Source organism: Onychostoma macrolepis, chromosome 17 (genome assembly GCF_012432095.1).
Source record: "Onychostoma macrolepis isolate SWU-2019 chromosome 17, ASM1243209v1, whole genome shotgun sequence".
Taxonomy (NCBI): Eukaryota; Metazoa; Chordata; class Actinopteri; order Cypriniformes; family Cyprinidae; genus Onychostoma; species Onychostoma macrolepis.
The window spans coordinates 7,950,035-7,968,441 of record NC_081171.1 but is presented as its reverse complement, the minus strand read 5'-3'; the positions used below and the strand labels follow the sequence as shown (position 1 = coordinate 7,968,441).

General features: G+C 36.2%; 3 protein-coding genes across 6 annotated transcripts in view; 1 reads left to right on the top strand and 2 right to left on the bottom strand.

Moving 5' to 3' along the window:
* Positions 1 to 364: 364 nt before the first annotated feature.
* gja1a (gap junction protein alpha 1a) lies at positions 365 to 2,581 on the bottom strand. Its single transcript, XM_058750435.1, has 2 exons — positions 2,326 to 2,581; positions 365 to 1,755 (listed from the first exon to the last, which is right to left on the bottom strand). Exon 2 carries the CDS (start codon positions 1,708 to 1,710, stop codon positions 646 to 648), a length of 1,065 nt encoding a protein of 354 aa, XP_058606418.1. The 5' UTR covers positions 1,711 to 1,755; positions 2,326 to 2,581; the 3' UTR covers positions 365 to 645.
* Positions 2,582 to 5,049: 2,468 nt separating this feature from the next.
* si:ch211-266g18.6 (synaptotagmin-like protein 1) lies at positions 5,050 to 17,341 on the bottom strand. Of its 4 annotated transcripts, none has more exons than XM_058748557.1 (16): positions 17,076 to 17,341; positions 16,868 to 16,996; positions 16,064 to 16,209; positions 14,296 to 14,377; positions 14,123 to 14,168; positions 13,958 to 13,997; positions 11,735 to 13,357; positions 11,423 to 11,508; positions 11,138 to 11,242; positions 8,462 to 8,634; positions 8,245 to 8,347; positions 7,993 to 8,154; positions 7,743 to 7,818; positions 7,521 to 7,620; positions 6,415 to 6,620; positions 5,050 to 5,509 (listed from the first exon to the last, which is right to left on the bottom strand). In XM_058748557.1, the coding sequence occupies exons 2-16, from the start codon at positions 16,993 to 16,995 to the stop codon at positions 5,370 to 5,372; spliced, it is 3,216 nt and encodes a 1,071-aa protein (XP_058604540.1). In that variant the 5' UTR covers position 16,996; positions 17,076 to 17,341; the 3' UTR covers positions 5,050 to 5,369. The 4 variants fall into 4 exon arrangements, with proteins under 4 accessions (XP_058604540.1, XP_058604541.1, XP_058604543.1 ...); XM_058748558.1 differs by having other exon boundaries at positions 16,868 to 16,934; positions 17,076 to 17,340; XM_058748560.1 differs by lacking the exon at positions 17,076 to 17,341 and having other exon boundaries at positions 11,735 to 12,380; positions 12,996 to 13,357; positions 16,868 to 16,995.
* The window catches only part of LOC131522798 (protein FAM184A-like), a 58,525-nt gene continuing 57,034 nt past the window's right edge, over positions 16,917 to 18,407 (top strand). Inside the window, exon 1 of the mRNA XM_058748552.1 lies at positions 16,917 to 17,046. The gene's annotated coding sequence lies outside the window, so the exon portion shown is untranslated. The remainder of the gene's footprint in view (positions 17,047 to 18,407) is intronic.

The window sequence follows — 18,407 nt, the reverse complement described above, 5'->3', positions numbered from 1 at the left end:
GTCACAATTCAGAGTAATTACCTAATTAAGTACTTAGTAGTAGCCGTTGTACTTACATGAAACAAAATGTACTTACCATGTAACTAAGTTATGGAACAGCCTGTACTTACAGTTTGTAATTATGTAGAGCTACTGTTACACATATGTAACAGACTCGGTCTGTTACATATGTGTAACAGTAGTTGCCTATTACATCTACATAATTACAAACGGTAAGTACAGGCTGTTCCATAACTTAGTTACATGGTAAGTACATTTTGTTTCATGTAAGTACAATGGCTACTACTAAGTACTTAATTAAGTAATTACTCTGTATTATGGACACCTTAAAATAAAGTATTACCAAAAAAGTTTATGGACACATATGCATAAACTGCCCATATACTGTATTAAACATTTATTTTAGAGCAAACCTGTGAAATTATTTACATTTTCACAATCACAGCTCATAAATACAGTTCACTTAACAAAAACTGTTTGGCATGAGTTACAATAGCAAAAACAAATAATAAAAAAAATAAATACAAATGCTGAAACAGTATTCTTTGGATGTCAGTGACCAGTGTCCTTTTCACAGTTTTTATTTTATATTCACCACTTGTGAAAGGTAGAAATTGTCCATGGGGTCTGTGTTTGAGGCTTCTGCTAGATGTCAAGATCATCCGGCCGGGCCCGACTGCTCGCTCGACTACTGGGTCGAGGTTCAAGCTCCTTGAGCAGCAGAAGATCCTTCCCCAGAGCCACTTTCTCAGAATATGGAAAGCGCTGGGTGTGACCCAGCTGGTTCTGCTCTGTACTGTAATTAGTCCAGTTCTGCTCGTTAGCCTGCTTGTCGTAATTGTCAGAGGAGTTGGACTTGTCACCAGTATTTAGGTTGTAGCCCAGATTAGGGACGGGGGCCGAGCAGTCATTGTAATACCCATAACTAGACAAGTTCCTTGGGCAAGGCTTGATATTACAGGCCCTATCAAAGTTTTTCTCTGACTCTTTGAATCGATCCTTCATCCTCTTGAAAATCACGTAAAAAAACTCAAAGACGTTGAGGGCCAGAGAGACAAGCGACACGACCAACATAAAGATGATAAAAACTGTCTTCTCGGTGGGACGAGACAAAAAGCAGTCCACTTTATGTGGACAAGGGAACTTTTGACACGTATAAACGGTCGACAGCTTGAATCCATAAAGGTGCCACTGAATCAACAGGAAAACAATTTCAAATATGGACTTCAAGACGATGCTCACTATATATGTGTAAAATATCCCTCCTCTCATTTTGATCTTCCCGTGATCTTCCAGGCCGTACTTGAACTTCCTCATTTCAATTTTCCTCAAGAGCACATCTACATCTCCTCCTTTGCTCTGGATGTTTCGTAATATCTCCTCCTTTTTATTCAATTTCTCCTCCTTGTGCATGAGGAACACGACGTGGCTGAGGTACAGGAGAGTCGGCATGGACACAAATATGATCTGCAGCACCCAGAAGCGCACATGGGAGATGGGGAACGACTTGTCGTAGCACACATTCTCGCAGCCGGGCTGCAGCGTGTTGCACTTGAATGCCGACTGCTCGTCTCCCCAGGCAGACTCCACCGCCGTCCCCAAGACCAGGATCCTGAAGATGAAGAGGATGGAGAGCCAGACTTTGCCTCCTGCCGTGGAGTATGCCTGGACCTTGTCAAGAAGTTTCCCCAGTGCACTCCAGTCACCCATGATGAAAGATGTTCTGAATTAGACAGGAGATGACCAACCTTCAAGCTGACAAAGACAGTAAATTCAATGCGTATTATAAACACAGATGAAGCCCAGTGTTAAACACATCCGAGTAGTCTCCTCATGCCTCATATGACTGCCAAATACAATAACATAAGTCCTTGGCTCATCTTCAGAAATGTTCCTGGGTCAATCCATGCTCTAAATGAATGTTCTGGGGTTTTCTGACTTTTCAACAGATATTTAACCTCAATAAAATTCAGGACAAATAAAAAGCCTAAAACACAAATACTAAAGGATAAAATATTTATAAACACATGTAAATGCATAGTATTTTTATAATCACAAAAATACACTATTTCTGGAAAACAAACTGTTTGAGGCTTAACATTTTTTTTTTTTTTTATCACAGATTTAACCTACTAATATATTTTAAACTATATACTTCGAAAAATAAGAATCCAGACTATAAACAAAGGATCGCTATTTAAAAAAAATTCGCCTACCAAAACATGCATAAATACACACATATAGGCCTATACCATTTGTATCATACTAACTATTAAGTTTTACCATATCTCCAATACGTTGACTATGTTGTCTTGTATTTCTTACCTGGAAAGTCGTCAAAAACGCCAACTTCTTGAGAGTTAGGATAACTTTTGTAGCACATTTCAGTGATAAATTCAAAAATAAGCAGTTTCGACATAAAATGATTTCCCCTACGGCGAACGTTCTCTCATGCCATCCGTTGGAGGGACTGAGTCAGAAGGGAGAAAGTTAAACGTCAGCTAACTCAAATTTATGGACTTCCAGAACTTTTCAATCTCCGTTATATTTTGGGAGGAAATGTCTTGGAAAAAGGGAGTGCAATGAAAGTGTGAAATACCGCCATCTGCAGTAGAAGTAGCAACTTGCCACAAATGCAACCAGGCCTTCAAAATGCTGAAGCATGTTACAGTACATCTGTTACCATGACGACAGAAGATTCGAAAGTTCTCTTGGAACGAATGAAATATTCAGGTCAGATCAGTTACTTTTTGTAAAACAAGTAAACAAAAAGTAAATACATGAAAACACTTTTTTGGACATATTTACATGTATACATATAAATTACAGGGATATATATATATGAATGTTCTATATTATATATATATATATATATATATATATATATCATACATACACACACACACACACACACACACACACACACACACACACATATATATATATATATATATATATGTGTATTTAAAAATGTATGCAACATACTGTATATATATATATACAGTATATACCCCTCACATTTTAACAATCATTTTAGCATATCTTCCCAAGGGACAATACTATAGAAATGAAACGGATATATTTTATAGTCGTCAATGTGCAGCCTGTATAGCACTATAGATTTACTGTCCTCTGAAAATAACTCAACATACATTATTGTTAAAATAGCTGGCAACAAAAGTGAGTACACCCTAAGTGATAACATACGTTGTTTAACCATGCAAAGCCACATGTCCTATTCATCATGTTCATGTTTTTGTCTGCTTGGCAGGACCATACAAATTTGTTTATATTGTATTAGAGCAGTTAAAATTTGGTGCTTTGAGTACAATTCTCTCATACTGACCACTGGATATTCAACATGGCACCTCATGAATGAATGAATGAATGAATGAGGCATTTATATAGCGCTTTATTGTGTATTGCAATACACCCAAAGTGCTTTACAATCATGGGGGGGTCTCTCCTCAACCACCACCAGTGTGCAGCATCCACTTGGATGATGCGACGGCAGCCACAGGACAACGGCGCCAGTGCGCCCTCCACACACCAGCTACAGGTGGAGAGGAGAGAGAGTGATAGAGCCAATCAAGTGGATGGGGATTATTGGGAGGCCATGATCGACAAGGGCCAGTGGAGGGAATTTGGCCAGGACACCGGGGTTACACCCCTACTCTTTACGATGAGTGTCATGGGATATTTAATGACCACAGAGAGTCAGGACCGCGGTTTAAAGATGAAAGATGAAAGAACTCACTCATGGCAAAGAACTCTCTGAGGATTTGAGAATCCTTACAGTAACACCCTGAAACTGAGTTACAGTACAGTGGCCAGGGTCATACAGAGGTTTTCCAAGACTGGTTCCACTCGGAACAGGCCTCGCAAGGGTCAATCAAAGAAGTTAGGTCTTCGTGCTGTGCGTCAGGTGCAGAAGCTGGCTTCAAAAAAGAGACGCATGAGTGCTGCCAGCATTGCTTTAGAGGTTGCAGAAGTGGAAGGTCAGCTTGTCAGTGCTCAGACCATACGCCGCACACTGCAACAAGTCAGTTTGCATGGCCATTGTCCCAGAAGGAAGCCTCTTCTGAAGATGGCTCACAAGAAAGCCCGCAAACAGTTTGCTGAAGACAACCTGGCCAAGAGCATGAATTACTGGAATCATGTCCTGTGGTCTGATGAGACTAAGATAAACTTGTTTGGCTCAGATGGTGTCCAGCATGTGTGACGATGCCCTGGTGAGGAGTACCAAGAAAACTGTGTCTTGCCTACAGTCAAGCATGGTGGTTGTAGCATCATGGTCTGGGGCTGCATGAGTGCTGCTGGTACTGGGGAGCTGCGGTTCATTGAATGAAACATGGATTCCAATGTGACATTCTGAAGCAGAACACAATGCCCTCTCTTCAGAATCTGGGCCGAATGGCAGTTTTCCAACATAATAATGACCCCCAAACACTCCGCCAAGGTGACAACTGCCTTGCTGATGAAGCTGAAGTTGAAGGTGATGGAGTGGCCAAGTATGTCTCCAGACCTAAACCCTATTGAGCACCTGTGGATCATCCTCAAGCTGAAGGTGGAGTAGCACCATGTGTCTAACATCCAACAGCTCCGTGATGTCATTGTGGAGGAGTGGAAGAGGATGCCAGTAACAACTTGTGCAGATCTGGTGAACTCCAAGCTCAGGAGGATTAAGGCAGTGCTAGATAACAATGGTGCCCCTACAAAATATTGACACTTTGGACACAGTTTTGACATGTTCACTTAGGGTGTACTCATTTTTGTTGCCAGTTATTTAGACAATAATGGCTATATGTTGAGTTATTTTTAGAGGTCAATAAATTCGTACTGCTATACAAGCTGCACATTGACTACTCTAAAATATACATGTTTCATTTCTATAATATTGTCCCTTGAGAAGATATACTAAAATGGTTGCTGAAATGTGAGGGGTGTACTCACTTTTGTGAGATACTGTGTATATATATTTATTATGCTTATCTTTTATAAAAATGCTTATCTTTTTTCAATGAACAATCAAAACATCAATGTTTTCTTTCACTTTTTTTATTTTGGAATGAATCACTAATCATATATCTTAACACATATCAATTTATGTTTAGATAAATTATTTAATATGATTAAGCATGATTGACTACATATACTCTCGATAGCAAATAGTCATATCTGATGTTCAAAATAAGTTCTCAACATATTTCATATACTCTTTATAAAAGTTGCAGAAAAATCCTTTTTTGTTGAGAGAAGGGCTGAAATGAAGAAACTGATTTGGTAACTGAAAATGCTCGGTTTGTTTTGGGAACCAACAATTGTTTTTCTTTCACAACTAAACATTCGAGACCACAATTCCAAGAGGTTCATTTCCTCGGGGTCATGGAGGACCTTAGGGGAAGCTGTCCTTCAACCCAGCTGTTTGGATTGGCCAACATTCTTTTCCATATTTGAATTTCCTCATTCATAGAATCCATCCAATCAACTTTCTTGCCATAGCTCTGTCCTGCAAGTGAAGAGAAACTGATAAAGGGATAGTTCACCAAAAAATGAAAATTCTGTCATTAATTACTCAGCCTCATGTCGTTGCGTTCACACCAGACGCAAATGAAGCGTTAAGCGCGAGTGATTTACATGTTAAGTCAATGCAAAGACGCGAATACACATCCTGCGGCGCTGAATTGAGCGTTTCGGGCGTTTGACGCGCGTAATGGTGCGTTCACACCAGACGCCAATGAAGCATTAAGTGCGAGTGATTTACATGGTAAGTCAATGCAAAGACGCCTGGCAGAAGCCATGACGCGAATTCACGTCTGTTGTGAAGTGAATTTCACGCGCGAATGAAGCGAGTAAACTCAAAATGTTCAAGCCTCCAACTACACGTGAATAAAATCGCTCAAGTTGCGTCTGGTGTGAACGCCCTATCAGACCTTCGTTCATTTTTGGAAAACAAATGAAGATATTTTTGATGAATTCCGAGAGCTCTCTGACGCTCCCATAGACAGCAAGGATCCTAACACGATCAAGGTCCAGAAACGTAGCAAGGACATTGTTAAAATAATCCATGTGACATCAGTGGTTCAACCATAATTTTACGAAGCAAGCTACGAGAATACTTTTTGTGCGCAAAACAAAAATAACGACATTATTCAACAATTCGTCAGAGAGCTCTGGGAATTAATCAAAAATATCTTAATTTGTGTTCTGAAGATGAAGGAAGGTCTAACAGGTTTGGAATGACACGAGGGTGAGTAATTAATGACAGAATTTTCATTTTGGGGTGAACCATCCCTTTAATTGGATGGCTTCAAGAAACCTGCTATCAGCTTTTAGATCAGGACTAACACAAAAATCAGGTTAAATATAGATTTGGTACAAAATACAGCTGCAATGAAGAAAAGGTTTTGTTACCTGTTCCAAGACTGAGGCGCAGACCTCCCAGAAACTGATTGGCGAGTGTGTTATGATCCCAAACAGTCAATTCGCAGCAGGCCTCACTGACTTCCCCAGTTTTGAACCCATCATACACCATGGCGTGGTTATATACAGGGTCCTGAGTCTTTTTTATAATGCGAGTCTTCTGGCGGCTTTTCTTTCTGGTATCTGGTAAAATGTAGCTAAGAAACAAAAAATAATAATTAGTGAATATCACCTGTAAAGAATATGTCCAGGTCATAATTCACCCCAAAATCAAACAAAAGAAATAAGAAATGTAATTTAAAAAAAGTATTATATTTTTACAGTTAAACATTTAAAAAAAAAAAAAAAAAAAAATTTAGGGTTGTCAAATCAATTGTGTTTGCATGATATGTGTGTGTATATATATATATATATATATATATATATATATATATAAATAAACACACACATACATGTATAAATGTAAATAATATTTACATGTGTGTGTGTGTGTGTGTGTGTGTATGTATATATGATTTATAACATAAATATATATTACATATATTTCCTAAATATATACATGTATGTGTGTGTGTATTTATATAAACATATACACACACATTACACACACATATATTATGTAAACTCAAAGTTTTATTTTGGATGCAATTAATCGCGATTAATTTATTTGACAGCCACATAAAAAATACATTTTTTATAATGTAATCTCAAAAAAAGTTTTACTTAAAACAACTGCAGGCATTACAGAATTGCACAATATAATTAATTTTTTTTTTTTTTTTTTTTGATACTGGGGTGAAATAAGAAAAAAAAACACTGTATTAAAACTTTTGGTCTGACTATGTGTAAAATGAGTTATGGTGAAGTTAGTTCCGCATTTACTTTTGTCCTCTAAACCAAACAAAGCGAATGAAATGGGTCATCTGGGTTATTTCCTTTCTTCTCATATCATTTTGATTGTTGACAAAACAAAAAAACATGACACTTCAAACATGACAATGAGAAAGCGTGAGAGAGGGAGAGAGAGAGTTAGAGATGGAACAATGGCTTTAGCTGTTTTGAAAGTCATGTCCGTATGATGACAGGCACACCCTCACCACTTAACAAAAGAATCGACTCCCTGAGGCTTCAGGCGACGTAATTCTTTTGCCTCCCGCAGCCACACATGAATCTCCCCAGTGCTGTTCTTCGACCCACCTGAAATCAAATGACATGTTTTAGAGCAAATACAGCTTGTTTGTCACAAGCTGCATTTCTAAATGTAGGTTTACAGAATGATATGAAATACACAGACGCAACATCAATATTTGAAACGGTACCGGACTCTGGTGGAACATATTTCATTGAAATTGACAACAATCCATTAGACTCTTGTGATTCTTGATTTTCAGAGGTCTATAATCAAAAGAAAATATAATATACTGTTATAACAGAGAACAAGGTTGAACTGAGATATCACTTTATATGAAATAACCAACAGGCTCTGTTCTAAAACACAAACATTTAAACAGTTTAAACATTTAAAAGTATGTTTTTCATCTAATCACTCAACCATTTTAAGCAGTGTACCTTTGGCTGTAGGTTGTACCATGTGAGGGCCTCATGTCCCCAGTCCCAGGTCTTAAAACTGATCTCAACCTGCCCCAGGAACACATTTCTGCCCCTGGAGTCATTGTGCCACACGGACAGATTCAGAGTCTTATCCGGCAGCTCTTCACGCTTCACTTTGTACTGATTAGAGATTTACAGTACAGATAAGATGCAAGGTTATATTAAATACAAATATGATATTGTATTTTAGTGTCACAGAGAGAAACATACTCTCAGAGATTCAACGTAAACTGGATTCACTGTCCGTTTCTTAATGGAAGTTTTCCTTTTGCTGCGACGTGACTTGTCTGGATAGAGGTAGGTCTTCACATAGCTTAAGATAGATAGATACACAGACAGTCAGATAGATAGATAGATAGATAGATAGATAGATAGATAGATAGATAGATAGATAGATAGATAGATTCCTTTTAGGTTGAAAACTCACGGGTCAGTGCGTTGTTTACGTGGATTAGCTATGGCCAGATCCTGGCACTGTTCAATCATGATAATGAGCTCTCCAACAGGGCTGTACATCACTGCAAACTCCACAGAGCCCTGCACTTCAACATTCCCAAAATCCCCTGCGTCGCTGTACACACTCAGCAAACTACCGGTGTGCTTATGGGGGGAAAAAGAACAAGATAAATCTCTGGAACACTCGTCTTTTTTAATTGTGCACTTTTATTGCCTTGTACTTGGATAGGAAAGTGAAAGATGACAGGAAAGGGTGGGAGAGAGAGAGGGGAATATGGGATTGGGAAATGACGCAGTCTGTACTTGAACCTGCGCCCCATTGGAGCACAACGGCCTTTATGTGTCTAAGCACGTGCTAGACAGCAAAACATAACAACATTCAATGACGTTATGTAATGCATTGCAGATATTTTATGCCTCTTAAGGGCTATCTAAATGCATTTTTAGATGTTTAATATCCGAATATTTATTCGGTTTGATATACTTTAACTGCTGTGGCTTTATGGTGCCTCCCAAACAGGTCAACTTTGGCTCAACCATAAATGTAGGCCGGAATTACTTATGAGTCATTCTATAATTAGGGGTACATGTCATGTCCATGAACTCTATTATCAGTTTTTCATTAAATTTTCACTTCAACCAATGATCACTTTTATATCAGGGGACATTTCTAATTCATTTAATACAAAAATCCAACAGATATCCATCTTTTATCTTGTAAAAATGGCATATTATATACTGGAATTTTCTGTTTTTGTGCTGTCCAATTTGGTAAATGTGAGGTTTTGCTCTTCAGATTAGCTCTAAAATACATGTTTCTGTATATATTTCTTATAAATATTTGTCCAGAATAATCATTAAATTATGAGAAAGGTGTTTAAAAAATATTTTGCTCATGCTTCTACATTAAATCACCCATTTTATGTATGTCCGAGAAATCAGTGTCAACTGTGTTACTCCCTATAAAACCCCCAATAAATCAGCAATGGTTCGTTTCAAAGTCACATTTCCAACATCACATGATGTATTTTCCTTTTTTGGAGGGAAATTTGAAGACAGTGTGGTAAGTCATAACTTCTCCTCTTCAATATTTTATCTATTATTGTCTGCACATAGAGTAGATTAATTGACCGTCAACTGTGTTATCAACATGTTCTTGTTAGCTTGCGTCACATGTTATATTTATAAATATAGAGAAAGAATATAAAAACATAAGTTAATCAAGGTCATGTACTAACTAGTCCAAGGTCAGCAGTTTGCACAAGGCCCTAAAATGGCCGAAATGTCATCTGTGTTACCCATCAACTGTAACACAGTTGACAAGGATTAACACGGTTGACAATGTTGGCAATTCAGTGTCAATTTATGCTCCCACTGAGTGTTGTTGATGAAAAAAAAAATTCACAAACTATTGTCATTACGCAGGAATTACACAGGAATTGCCTAAATCCATGATTTGCATTACAATGGATAAACTTAACTGATCTAATCACGGCCACACTTTCTATGAACTCAGTATCCAAAATAATAATAATATTATATACACATTATATTCACATTTGTCAAGGGTTATAAAGCATTCAGAATTTCTCATGATTGACTTAAACCTATATAATATTATAGATTTGGCATATATCTATTTCTGCTTAGTCATGACTGATAAAGTGTTATGATGTTATTGAATAAGTCCTTACAACTTGAAGTGTCAAGAAGCATTATAAAACTTCATTTACACTCTAAATAATGCTGGGTTACATATGGACAAACCCAACGATTGGGTTGTTTTCAACCAACAGTTGGGTTAAATGTTTAAGCAACCAAAAAAGCAACCCAATCACTGGGTTTGTCCATATTTTACCCAGTGCTGGGTTGTATTTAACCCAGCATTTTTTAGGAGTTTACCTTTATAATAATATAATATATTCATTAACGTTGTAATATATATTATGTGTGTTTCTAAAATGCTTGTGTTTTTATGTGTGTGTTTATTTAAAATGCTTTATGGATACTAAGTTCATACTTATCTGTCAACTGTGTTACTTTTTCAACTGTGTTATGTGTGGTTTTTATGTTATAAATCTTTTAAATGTAAACTAAACCGTCAGAAAAAAAGATGGGGATATCTCTGGAGATGGATGTCTTTGGTAAGGATGGCGAATAACACTAAATTCAGCATACTGTGGATTTATATTGAAGAAAAGTTTCATCCTTCACGATAGCATCCCACAGAACATCCATTATAAAGCCCCAAATTCATATTTTCAAATCAGTTAGACAGATAACCTCAAAAACTCTGGTCAATAGACTCAAAAACCTTCAAACAAATGTGTTATCAGACATGTGGTACTTCATTCGTGTTTCATTTGACACAGCATTTGTCCGTAACACAGTTGACAAATTTTTCATTAACACATTTAAAAAGTCATTAGAGCTTAAGCTTGCAAAATAATTAATTTAGCACATTAAGGGGATATATTATTCAACCACCTAGTTTATTTATCAAAAAAGAATTTTGGCTGACATGAAATGTACCCCTAAATATAGAATGACTCTTATAATAAACTGTTTATCAGCTAATTGACAAGTTCAGACAAGCAATGGCAAACTGGCCTTTAAACGTCTTTAAAAATAAAAAGGTCCAGCTCACATCAGTAAGAGACAATGCGCTAGCTGAATAGCCTTTTCTGCTAGACAGATCCGACCCATAGCTGGACAGTGAAGTATCATCATCATCTGAATCAACTCCTTCATCCTGCAACATAAAAGACAATATCAACAAAAACAGCAAAGCAAAACAAAACATCAGGTTACTTTTGACAGTCAAGCAACTTACTCTGATCAACACTGCAGTGGATGATAAAAGGAATGATGAAATGATATTTCAAGTGCTGCAACAGTATAAATTATATTTCCAGGATGAACAGTAACTCACCTCCCAAGCATCTGCAGTGTAGGAAGGAGTTTTAGATGTGGATCCCTTAAGTAAAGCCTCTAGATCTGACACCCCGTGTTTTTGTCCTAAAGAAATCAAAGAATAAATCTCAAATAAGATATAAATCCATGTAAATCTACCGGGAAAAATCTAACAGGTTAAACCTGAGCTTAAGTGAACAGACACACAATACAGGGAGAGTCTCTCTCAAATATCAGGCCTTGAGGGCACTTCAGAAATCAGATATGCCATTTTACACTTCAAGCTAACAAGGTGTATCAGCCTCTAATATTAGATTTCATAATCGTTTACCTTTCATTTCTGTTGGATCTGGAGATTCAGATGGCATAATGACTATTGTAGGAATCGTATCATCTCTAGTCTCCTGCTTTGGCTCCTGAATGGTGATCTTCTGCAGGACGGGTGGTCTTGTCTTTTGAGCTCTTGCCAGAACACTTAGTAGAATATCTGAGTCTGTCCTCTGCTCGGTTTCAGCATTGTCCTCCCCATCTTTCATCTTTGAAGAACCTTCACCCAGTCCAGCAACATCTTCGCTTGTAGGTTTAGCAGGTTGAATTGGTTCAACAACAGTTTTGTCGAGATGTTTAGTGTTAACTTGCACTCCAGCATTTCCAATGTGCACTAATTTCCCATCATCTGTCATCGAAAGATAGTCTTGGCTTAATTGTGCTAAAACTTGACTCTTATTGTTAATGTCTTTTGGTAAGTTCTGATCATTTGATGACTTCATCTTTATTTTTTCTTTCTCTTCATGGGCATCAAGATATTTTTGCACAGTTTTGTGACTGACACTTGGTTTTGAAGGTGGTGATGACATTTTGGAATCTACTACACTTATATCAGCTGTTTTATTCTGCAACAGCTCGTTTTTATTAGGTGTTTTCTTTTCCATTTCCACTGGCCAGTCATTGCCAGAATCACTGGAAGCATCTTTCTCCTGCAGAGTGTCAGAGGGAAATTCATGAGAATCCATTTCAATCCCCCATTTTAATGACCGACTTTGGAATGCTTTTTCAGCAGAAGAATGCTTATTGATTTGTTCCTCACCAGCTACACACTCAAGTACTTGATCTGTATCTGTCTCAGCAAGTAAACCAGCGCTTACATTTTTCCCTTCACCTCCCTTCCTGTCTGAACTTGCCTCATCATATATATCTCTGGAGACCATCTTTCTCTTATCATGCTCATTAACAGAGTCTGAGGGACCCAGTTTATCACTCTCAGACTCTCTAAACGTACATTCAGCTGAACACTGCTGATCTCTGCATGTACTATCTTGGAAAGCATTAGTAGACTCGTTAACCTTCTCTGAAGCTTCGTGATCTGAGTGTCTAATCAATTCTGGCCCATCACTGGTAAAAACTAAGGAAGTCTGTGGTTGATTCTGAAACTCAGTTGATGAACATCTTTCTAAGAAAACATCTTTAGGTTCAGCTTGAGATACAATTTGAAATGATGTTTGATCTGTGAAATTTAAAGATGGAGGCTCTGTATTTGGACTTGGTGTGTCCTGCTTCTTTAAGGCCTCTGTATTCTCAACATGCAATTTTACCTCTTTTTGATTAGGCCCAACACTGTTGCTTTCATCATGCACAGGTTTCACTGCATTTGGTTCAAGGGAGATCTTCACCCAGTTCTCTTCAAATGATTGGTCTTTCTGTAGTGCTGGAGGAAGTGAAACTTTTCGCTTCGGCTCTGGATTTGTTGCATGCTTTGTGGTGCCTCTGTTTGGTTTAGTGTCTTGAACTGCACTGAAGAAGGGAAAAACAGTTGTTGTTTGGTCACCAGAGAGCTCTTTGGGTTGTGCTTCTGATGAATTGCATTGTGGGTCAGTGCCATTGAGGACACGATTGCCATTGAGTTCTGCTCGTACTTTTTCTTTTCTTCCACCTACTTGTGGAACAGATGAAGTCTCTGTAAACACAGATCATTTGTACTGAAAAGTATGACCAAAACATCACCAAATCGAACTGAAACAATACTGTTTTTGTTGTTGTTTTGTTTTGTTTTTTCACATTTAAACTACCATTCAAAAGTTTGGGGTAAGCAGGGTTTTTTTTAAATCAAGATGCATTTATTTGATAAAACAACAATCCTGAAAAAAAAGACCAATTTCCACAAAAATATGAAATATGAATATGAAATGTTTCTTGAACACCAAATGAGCATATCAGAATGATTTCAATGGATCATGCGACACTGAAGCCTGGAGTAATGAATGATGTTGAAAATTTAGCTTTGCATCACAGGACAAAAAAATACATTTTAATTATATATATATTAAAATAAAAAACAGTTATTTTAAATTGTAATAATATTTCACAATATTACTGTTTTTACTGTATTTTTGGTCAAATTAATTCAGACTTCATGATCATATTTAAAAGCATTTAAAAATCTTACCAACCCCAGATTTGAATAGTAGTGTAATTCTCGACAAAACATTCATGATTGCTCAATGACTAATTTATATTAAAAATTAAATCCATGTTTATTCATGTGATTAAAACTCACCACTATCCATACAGTCCTCATCGGTATATTGCTGATAAGTCTGTAAATAAATAAAGATAAAATTTAATTAAATTAAATAATAAAAAATGAAATCAAATAAAAATAAAATTCTGGTCTTAAATTCTAAATATTCACAAAAAATAAAATATATAAAATGAGACAAACCTCTTTACTAAGGGCTGGATGAATTAATCTAGGGTCAGCTGATGGTCTACAGTGGACAGAAAAAATATATCATTGCAGACATTCATTGTCTGTCCTGGATTAATCTATATACTGAAAATGTACATATTGAAAATTAATCTAAAATTCATTGGTTGTAAACTAAAGGCCATTACTTTGAAAGTGTGTTGTGATCCTCCTTTCCATGCTCTTTGTTCTCGTCTAGTGTATCATTCAGGAACGGGTTGGGTTTATGAGCTGAGTTAAAAAAGATATGGCAAATATAACCAGTTCTGACATTATTCACTACTTGATTCAAACCTAGATGCAAAGTAGTTCATATTCACTTAACAGAAATCCAAGTTTCACAGTTACAGTAGCTAAGGGCAATATGTAGCCTATATGTCCTCCTGACTACCAGCTATGGAGTTTTGTCCTCTGTAGAGGACATTATATTTTAGCGATTTCTCTGAGACGTTACATGTCACAGTTTTAATTCTGGATGTTCTGTACAGAGCACATTCAGGGCTTTTCAAAGATACCAAATGATTGGATGTTTCACCATGACCACTCACTCTCCTTGGTCTTTAAAAACGGCTGACATTAATTAAGTGATCAAATGTAACACCCTAATGGAAATATGATAATATTTTGTAAATATCATTGAAATCTGACTAATTTTCAAATTGAAGAGTTCAGATGCAAAAGCCTCTAAATACCATCTGAAATTTTCTTCTAAAATGAGCATTTTGTAGCACTTATTTCACTTTAATTGCATAGAAAAGGACCTATACATTGCCATTAGAGTAAAATTACTGAACCTAAACATAGCAGCCTGATAAAAATGCTCATTTTAGATGAAAATTTCAGACGGCACTTAGAGGCTTTTGCATCTGAACTCTTCAATTGTTTGTCATAAATCAACATCTCAGGAAAATGTTATGGGCTTTCAAATCAAAATATGACCACCTGTTATGAAACAGGACATACATATCCACTGTAGAGGACACCAGGATTTAAAGCATGTTTATAACATATCTTGGAAGACACAATAAATGAATAGAGAAAAATGTATGTATATAAATAGTCAGTAATCAGTTAATCAGTATTCCTATTAAATATTAGATATTATGAAAATCTTGTTATTACTCCCATTATTGCACTTATTTGTTCATTCTATGTTGCCCCAAAAACACATTAATATGCAAATTAGATACAGTTTATAGATACATTGTATATAATGGAAAAACTTGTTTATGGCCATTTTACACACATTTTGCATAAAGAAAATTATTATTTTTATTTTTTAAATATCTTTCATAATATAGTTGAGAATCACCTTTATATAAAGTTTGGTATAAAAAATGAAAATTGATTTGTGATTAAAACAAAAATTTTGCCTTTTCATGTCTATTCATGTCTTTTTATTTTTTTAAAAAACTGGGGCCGGTTGCATAAACTGTTTAGACTGGTCTTAAAAAGTTATTCATCTAATTTTTTTTCTTCAAGGCTGGTCATAACTTTTTTAATTAAGTTATGAAAAGGAAGATTGGTCTTATATGTATTGGAAAAATAAGCCTGATTACCCCTTGGCAACTGCTTGTTGGTCAAACTAGTTCTTAAGACACAGTCTTAACATGGTGGCTAAGTTTATGCAACTGGCCCCTGGACTTTTTAAAGTCCCGATGTCCTCTACAAAGGACATGGCATAACATATGAATAAAATATGATTTTTTTCAAAAACTGTATTTTTCTATTTTTTTCTTATGCTCTAAACAATGTAATGACATGACAAAATAAATTCACAAAACTTTTTTTTCCCTGGTAGTCAGGAGGATATAACTCAGTAAGAACACAAAAATTTGAAATGACCAGACAGGTGTGTTGTATGTACTCAAAGATAACAGCATGAGCTCAATAAGGAAGACATGAACTCCTGCATACCTGCTGTTTTCTTCCATCTCATGGAGGACCTCACCACTGCTGTGACATCCGTCTCCTGTCCGTATCGCTCGACCTTGAGCTCTTCAAACCACTCACCTGTCAAAGTCCTCAGCTGCGTAAGGTCAGGGACTGACTGCCTCAGTTTCCTGATGTTATAAAAACAGGATTCACCCAAAATTAAAATTCTGAAGTTGAACAGAAGAAAGAAACTCATATAGGTTTGGAACAACCTGAGGTGGAGTAAATGATGACAGAATTTACATTTTGGATGAACTATCCATTTATGTAAGTACAGTTAACCCTCAGAGGCCGACTGTAGCAAATGCAGAACACATGTTATTTTCACTAAATATGGGTCAACAGATGCTCACACTTGGTTTATCATAACAACAAGCTGAAGTATGGCAGCAACATATTTACAATTTTAATGTGCCACCATGCCAAATGCCAACTGACACCACTGCTGACAGTTTTGGATCAAATTTAGGAGTTTTAACTGTAATATTTTGTTAATTATGTTTAGATATATACAAATGCCAACACTCAAATAAATACATACATATATATATATATAAATTGTTTTCAATTATTAAATTAAATTAAAATACTTAAAATTAAATTAAATATTAAAATGTATTTTAAATAAATAAACAACCAGTAACTTCCTAAAAACTTCCATGGGAAAAAACAGGAAAATACATCATAGGTGCTTGGGTTTCTGTGGTAAGCATGCGTACTTGTAGAATACAGCTCCACATGAAGTGTCCTGCAGACTCCAGTGAAGGTCAAACAACCATTTCCTACCTGACTCGTCCACTCTCCAGTCGTTTTAAATCTTCATCTCTCAGAAGCACTTGACGGATGGCGGCCTCTTCCTCAGCAGACAGAAAGCTCAAGTCAATCATTTCCAGTGCACTTTTTGATTGTTTCATCCTGGTCAATAAAAACAAACGCTTTCCAGCAGCTGAGAATTTTTCCCCAAGGTAAGCTGCCAACAAACCGCCGCGTTTACCTCAAATCAGAAATCAGAAACTTCAATCCTTATGAATCCGCGACTGCACGGGTAACCTCAGCTCCCTCTGAGATGTTCAACTGCTTTCGCGTGATTGAGGAAGAGGGTTGCTGCAACTTTTAATGCGCGTGTCACAATCATTCACATTCACACGGTGTTAAAAAAAAAAAAAGCACGACGTGACGTCATCTGTCAACATTCAGTTTGAGAATAGAGTTAATGTTTCCCTACCCATGTCCTTCAGGAGAAACCTAGTTTCCAAAACAAACAGAGGTGAAAAATAATGTTTTAATAATGATAATTATACACAAAAGACATAAAACTTACAAAATATGCATTGACATTTATTCATGAAGTCCATTATTATAATATGAATCAACAATGAAAATACTTTTCTGTTTATTTTTCCTCATCCAGACATAAAACTATTAAGCAATGTGCTGTTTGTGCTGGAAGACACACCTAATTCATGTTCCAACATGCTTTTCTGCTGTAAAATTGTGTGAAAATGACAGACCAAATAAGAGGAAGTAGAAGGGTTGAGAACCATCAACATCAAGATTATATCATCTTTCTTTTGATGATAATATTTGTGGTTTCCTGTTACTTGTTTTTGTGAGTTTTCATACAGGTGATTAGAGACATATTAATGTATGCTTTGCGATTTTGGAGGCCGTTTTGTAAAGACAGACAAGATTTCAGAGCTCAAAATTTACATCTCTAGGATCCTTTATAGGTGTGTATTAGCAGTTGACTTTGGTGTGTTGCTGAAAGCACAATGTTGACCCACACCACACCTTTTAGATAAATCTTTTGCAATGTCTTGTAATCATTTCCTGAATATCACACAGGTAATAAGAGCCCATCAGCTTAAAAAACAAACAAACATATTTTTGCTTATTGAAATTGGTTGGCTGTAGTAAAAATCAGTAAAAACATATCACTCAAACACCAGTAGATGGCAGTAATTACTCAACAAAAGCACATAAGGACTGTGTGTGACTTGAGTTTTCATTGATAAATCAAATCTATGTCTGCTGATCATTCTCTCTCTCTCTGTGTGTGATAATACATTCATAATTAATATAATAATTTAATTATATAATATATGTATAGATACATACACACATATGGATAATTGTTGTGCAAATGTTTTCAGTATTTTAATCAAATAAAATATATTAAGACCATAATAAAGAGTTTTTTTACTGAAAATACATGTACGTTTACTGAAAATACATTTACTTAAAATACTGAAAATACCAGTATTTTAATCATTTAAGACCAAAATAAAGAGAATATACTCCATATACACTAAAATATAATATAATA

Bases quoted from the DNA above. Each gene is read 5' to 3' on its own strand.
- gja1a (XM_058750435.1), bottom strand. From the start codon at position 1,710: ATGGGTGACTGGAGTGCACTGGGGAAACTTCTTGACAAGGTCCAGGCA.
- si:ch211-266g18.6 (XM_058748557.1), bottom strand. From the start codon at position 16,995: ATGAAACAATCAAAAAGTGCACTGGAAATGATTGACTTGAGCTTTCTG. The intron at 14,169-14,295 runs GTAATGGCCTTT...TGTCCACTGTAG, and splicing joins GATCACAACACACTTTCAAA to ACCATCAGCTGACCCTAGAT. The intron at 8,155-8,244 runs GTATGTTTCTCT...ATCTCTAATCAG, and splicing joins TTTACGTTGAATCTCTGAGA to TACAAAGTGAAGCGTGAAGA.